Source organism: Sminthopsis crassicaudata, chromosome 6, assembly GCF_048593235.1.
Source record: "Sminthopsis crassicaudata isolate SCR6 chromosome 6, ASM4859323v1, whole genome shotgun sequence".
Classification (NCBI taxonomy): domain Eukaryota; kingdom Metazoa; phylum Chordata; class Mammalia; order Dasyuromorphia; family Dasyuridae; genus Sminthopsis; species Sminthopsis crassicaudata.
In genome coordinates this window covers 238285473-238292206 of record NC_133622.1, presented here as the reverse complement: position 1 = coordinate 238292206, position 6734 = coordinate 238285473, and the positions used below count along the sequence as shown (strand labels likewise).

Below are 6734 nucleotides of genomic sequence, written 5' to 3'. Positions count from 1 at the left end.
TAAAGGACTCCTAATAAAATTACTAGACTCAAAGTTATGTGTGAGGGGGAGGAAGAGAAAGTATATTTTAAATACCATTTTATTGAAAGGTGAAAGGAAAATTTCAGGATATATTAAAAATGAAATTGCTAACTGATGTCTACATTGGGAGTTTTTCTATAACATTTCTTGAAATGTGTATAAAGGGCTCCATCTTAGGTGATATATAATTATATTTATAAAGCTTGTTTAAGGGAGATAATGAGTGGATAATAAAGAAGATAAGAGAGACTTAAAGTACCTATAGAACAACCTTCATGCTATCCGTTATTATTATTATTATTATTATTATTATTATTATTATTATTATTATTATTATTATTATTATTATTTTTGCTGAGGTATTTGAGGTTAAGTGACTTGGCCAGGGTCACACAGCTAGGAAATGTTAAGTGTCTGAGATCAAATTTGAACTCATGTCCTCCTAATATCAGGACTGATCCTCTATCTACTGCACCACATAGCTGCCCTGAATTCCCTTTATTTTTGAATATATACATATCTATATCTGTCTATACAAAGAAGGTAAGCATCAATTTTTTTCATGAACGAAATACTAGTGTATGGATGCCTTTCTTGGTTACACTAGTTTTGTGTGTGCCTACTCTGTGCTAGGCATTTTGCATAGTACTTAGTAAATAGTTATTAATAGACAATGCTTTTGTGATACAAATACAAACATTAAATTATTCTTGTCCTTATAAAACTTGTATTGTATTGTGGTGGAAAAAACAACATAACACTCAGAAGTACACACAAACTAAAGAAATCAAACGTGATCTAATTTTAGAAGCAGCCCTATAATTTGGAGATATATGGGAAATCAGGGCTCATTTCATGTAAAGAATGGCACTTTGTCTAAATCTTAAAGAATGTTAGGGTTCTATTAGGTGGAGGGGGAAAAGGTTGGAAAAGGTTGTCCATCAGGCATTGGGTTTAGACTTTGTAAAAAAAAAAAAAAGAAAGAAAGAAAGAAAAAGATGGGATGCTATAGGTGAAGAGTAGTAAGAAGGTCCATTTTGGAATGTAGAAAGTGGGAAGGAAGGTAATGTGGAAAATCAAAGGGACACTAATACAACTCAGTAATATTCCCAAAGACCTCCTCCTAAAATGAAAATATTAGTTTTTGAGTCTGGTTTAATTAGGTTTCAAATCCATTTGTCTATATTATCATCTAAACTATCTTTATTTTCTTATTGATTCTGTTCACAATAATAGAATAAAAGCCTTTGTCAAATATACTAAAAATGTCTTAGTAAAACACATATTCATTATCATCTTGATTTATACAGTGATATTATATATTTATGTACATATCTCTCTAAATCAATATATCTGTATTAATCTAAATCTTTTAAATTTATATAAGATTAAGATTGGTCTGGCATGACTTTTTTAGAATAAAGACTTACTTTTTGTGACTGCTTTTTATTATTTTAATCATCCAACTTTTCAAACTATGGTAAACCCCTGGTGATTCCTGAGACATTTTCAGAGAGTTTTTAAGTTGAAAACAGTTTTTGAATAAAACTAAAATTGCAATATTTTTAATAGTAAATTTCAGTAGCTATAATGCACATAAACTAAATAGCATCTGCCAAGTATCTTTATACTTTTCATTCATCCATACTCCACTCACTTCCTAAAAGGCCCTGTGAATTATGTCAGTTTCTTAACGCTCAAGGACATGGTTAAACAGGTTAATTTGATTAGTAAAAAGTAAGATAAGATGAAGTAGAATTAAAAACATATATCAAAGGACACAATACCTATGTGCCAATACACCTTTTTATTTCTAATCTTGTAATTATCTGGAACTGAATTAACAAAGAAATTTAATATATTACTATTCTTGTCCTATTAAAGAAGGGGATGAAAACAGTAGCTTCACTAATAAGAAGTATCTCATATAGGAGTTGTGGAGTGCTAATGAAATTTTCATTGATAATTTTGAATATATCTTCAATATGGCCTAGAAAGCTCCCTGGTATCACAGACCTTTGCATCTGTTTGGCTTGCTCTTCTTCCTCTTCAAAGCTTCAAGTAGTTAGTTCATTTTGTGTTACAGCCACATATGTAATATCTTTAGCCTGTTCTGGCACTAAAAAAAACCAAAAAAAACAAACAAAAAACCCCCCATATATCTGTCAGCACTAACAATATGTAATGGTATTAACAGTGTTTGTGGAATAGAATTCTCAGAGTTCATAAATGGTATTTCTCCAATTATGACCTATATCTACAGAGTCAAAACTCTAAAGAAGGAAAACAAGTTCAGGAAAGTATTGATGGACTATGAGAACATAGATATTTAAAAGTAAGAAAATATGTTCTTAGCATAAGGTCTGCAACCTCATTTCTTGAATATTTTGATAAATATTATCATAATCTTATATATTTTATTTTTGTCTTTAGAATATTATTCTGAAGATAAAGGGTCATGGGTTTCATCAGTTTGCAAAGATAGTCCATCACACACACACACACACACACACACACACACACACACACACATGATTAAGAACTTCTAGCTTCGATTGTAGTAAAATTGAAGTACAAGCTTAGAAGGCTGGGAAAATGTTAGCAGAATAGAAATTTTCAGTGAATAAAATGATTGAGGTAAATATATAAATAAGATGTTGGTGTTCATGTATACCTTGTAAGACATCAGTGTGGACCAATGAATTGGGAAGAAAGTGTTTCTTAGAGTATAAATTAACATATTAATGAAGCTACCAAGTATGAAATCAGTAATACAAATAGAGAGGAAGCCTGTAAACCAAAATGTAAACTCCTTGAGAAAGGTGGAATCTGAAATCCATTATATATGTGACTCCTGGAAGGAGGATATGGAGTGAAATTCTAAGAATTAGAGTAAGGGAGACTGAAAGTAAAGTATATATGTATATGTATACATATATATACATATATATGTATATATATACATATATATGTATGAAATGATTCACTGCAAAATGTGGTTCAGGATTATGTGTTTGTTTTTTTTAATAGCTAGTTGTATTTATTGGGGGGGATGTATGTATTGGTGGTAGTTAAGAAATCATAAATGAAAGGGATTTGATTTTCTAAAACTGTTTTATTTATTTATCCATTTATTATTATTCCATTTATTTATAAATTCATACATTTATTTTATTAATTCCTTAATTTATTTGTTTATTTGCTTATTTACTTATTGGAGACTGTCTCCTTATCTCACAGAAATTGGAATAAGTCCATTCATGGACTCAGTCATATAGGATCTTTGACCTCCTCAATTTTTATCCTGGTCCTAAGTTTACACAATCTGGTGGTCCTCTCATCCCCAGATTTCCATATTAACTATAGGCTCATCAAGGACACATGTGGCTTAACTTGGAAACAAATTCAGTACAGATATTTTGAGCTCAGAGGAATATCAACTTATATATTCTCCTCTTTTCTATGCATTTAGACATGATTTTTTTTTAAAAGCAAGCTAATCATTTGTAACATAGGTACTTCCATTCAACTTTTTCCTTTTATTGGTAGCCATGATGAGAATAACTCCAGTTCCAACAGTCAGGAATCTTTTTGTTTTTCCAGTATGACCAATGATTTGTTGCAACCCTCAGGAAGGTAGAGAGAGTTGCATGTAATGCATGTAGTGAATAAGGCAGTTAAGAAGCTCTGAATTGAGAATCACCTCAGATTACTTTTGTGACCTTTAGATGCCAATAAATATTTCAGTATTCACTAGTTAAAAGAGCAAAACAAACAAACAACAACCACAAAAACCAAGAGGTTGGACTTATCATCTATGAAATTAAGCTCTTATCATCTACTTAATGCTCTTGAGCCTCTGGGAAGAATATTATTCCTTCTTTCCCTTTAGTTGTGTATATAGTAAGACTAGATAAGTACTTTAATTTTAAATTTATAGAATGGTCTGCTATGTTGATCAAATAAGAAAATATATGCAAATAGTCTTTGTAAATAATAAAATTCCTTACCAATTATAATACCTAAAGATATAAACATAATATAATATTTAGCAAAGGCAACTGGTAAAATAAGTTAAGATGAATTTCTTTCATTATTTAAGCTATCACATTCTCCTTCCCTCTTGACATGATAGAAATAAGGAGGGGAAGCCAGAAATCCATAAGCCACAGATGCAAATATCAATATTGTAACATCAAGCTTCTAAAATCTCTACAGTAAGCTGTAGCAAATATCTTCAAATCAACTTGTTAAAATAAAATGAGATGGTTTTTGATTAGAGAACCAGTATGCAAGCAGAAAGAGAGCTCTAGAAACATTTGCTTTGATTAGAAGAGACGTTGAGACATCTTGAGGCTCCTGAAAAGGATTCTGCTTGACAATGGACTAATGAACAAAAAAGATTTTGGATGGACTACAAAAAAAAAAAAAAATCAGTATGGGGATTTGAGAGAGTTGAGAGATGAAAGTTTGTTCAAATCAAATTCTGCTTTTTTTCCTAGCTAATTAACTGACTTTAATCAGCTAGATAAACCTGTATTATCTTAAAAAATAATAATAACTTGGAGTTTCAGAATAATTATAAATGATCTCTTTTAAACTACTTTGCAAGTAAATGTAGTTATCAAAGGTTATTATTAGGAGAAATTCTCTTAAATTTATCACTTTTGATACCACAGACTCCTTGAATCTCTTACTTTGTAGGACCTCTGTAATGTTCTGGTTTGCTTTCTGGAGGGCCTTCGGACCAGCCTTGGTCTCAGCAGAGAAATCATCATGAGAATAGCCAGAGCTAAAGTCCAAAACTCTTTATTATCTCCTTCACAGTCTGTCTCCTTCACCTGGGGCTTGGCTAGCTTTCTGTAGGCCTTCAGGCACGCCTTGATTTCAGTGGAGAAATGAAGTAGTATGGGCCAGCCACCAGTAGGCTGATGAAGATGGAATATCTCTCTGAATCCCAGAGCTTGAGTTCTAGTACCCAATCCTCTGTCTTCTTGGAGTCTCTTCAAGTCCTCTTCTAGGTCTGATTTTGAACTCTTAAATACTCTATTACAATTAAATCCATTCATCATACTGAGTATAAGCCAGTCATTATATCACTAGAGAAACATTATTTATTGTAAGATTAAATCAATCATACTGAACGAGAGAACTATTAATCATCATGATAAAGCAGATAACCATTGTCTCATCAATTCCACTGAGTTAACACCTTGTTGTAAGAATCCTTGTTTCAAATACATTTCTCCAGAGTTCTAGCCCATTACAGACCTCAAAGAACAATTCTAAACAATAATTGACTGGTTTAAAAAAAAGCAACTTATGCTTGCTACAATATTAAATGTGATATTCTTTAAATTTCATATTCCCAAAATAACGACCAGTAGACCAGTTCTATTTAAAACTGGGCTCTCAGTCCTTGTAAATGATTATCGATGGGAATGTTTCTCTAGAGGTCTGTTTACTTATCTAAATTTACTTTCTGACTCCATAGCTTCCTCATAGCATTTTTTACCTCTGTGTTCCTTAATGTGTAAATTAAAGGGTTTAACAGGGGAACCACCATACTATAAAAGATAGTCACAGCTTTATCTATGGGAAGAGTCTTCACTGGTCTCAGATATACAAATATGCAAGGCAAAAACAATAAAATAACCACAGTGATATGGGAGACACAGATGGAGAGGGCTTTGCGTCTGCCTTCCACACTGTGATTCTTCAGGGAATGCAGAATAACCACATAGGAGATCATCAACAAGAGAAAATTTAACAGACAGTTAAAGCCACTATTAGCTGCCACAAATATACCAAGGGTATATGTATCCATGCAGACAAGTTTGAGCAAAGGGTACAAGTCACACATGAAGTGATCTATAATGTTCGGTCCACAGAAGGGCAACCAGATTGTGAAAAGAATCTGGATGGTTGCATGGAGAAAGCCCCCTGTCCAAGCTACTCCCACAAGCAGACCACACAACTTCTTGCTCATGATTGTAGTATAGTGGAGTGGTTTACAGATGGCAACGTACCTATCATAGGCCATCACTGTAAGCAAGATGATCTCAGCAGCCCCAAAGGTGTGTTCTGCATAGACTTGGGTCATGCACCAATTGAAGGAGATTGTTTTCTTCTCTTTTAGGGAGTCTATAATAAGTTTAGGTGCTGAAGAAGATGAAAACATTGTATCTATAAAAGATAAGTGTGCCAGGAAGAAATACATAGGGGAGTTTAGAGTCTGACTGTTGATGATTGTCACCATAATGAGAACATTGCCTGTAAGTGTTACCATGTATAAGATCAAAAACAAGGCAAATATTACTTTCTGCATCTTCAGATTCTGTGTAAGTCCTAATAAGATGAATTCTGTCACATTCCTTCCTTTTTCCATCTATATAAAAAGAAAGAACAGAATTTCCAGAGATGTGCTTTATCTACAAAGAAAATAAGTAAATTATACAATACTTAAAATAATCCAGTAGATAAGTGTAAATAAACCATCTAGAACAAAGACTCAAATATTTTTTTAAACTATCTCAAGTGATTATGACTTTACACCTTCCAAAGGCCTACTCCACCATTTAATTAATTTAATTAAACAGTTCCCTGTTTCATGAGAATCATTCCTGGCAAAAATTTATCTTTCATGGTGAAAGTGAAGTACATTTTAGGATAGAAGGATCTTGACCAAGTTCTATTTGTGTGAGTAGCATTAA

General features: G+C 32.4%; 1 protein-coding gene across 1 annotated transcript; it reads right to left on the bottom strand.

Moving 5' to 3' along the window:
- Positions 1 to 5482: 5482 nt before the first annotated feature.
- On the bottom strand, positions 5483 to 6409 carry LOC141545565 (olfactory receptor 4C12-like). The gene has a single exon (XM_074272681.1). The coding sequence runs from the start codon at positions 6407 to 6409 to the stop codon at positions 5483 to 5485; it is 927 nt and encodes a 308-aa protein (XP_074128782.1).
- Between the last annotated feature and the right edge of the window lie 325 nt (positions 6410 to 6734).

What these genes read in the sequence shown, in the direction of transcription:
- LOC141545565 (XM_074272681.1), bottom strand. Translation starts at nt 6,409, where the DNA reads ATGGAAAAAGGAAGGAATGTGACAGAATTCATCTTATTAGGACTTACA.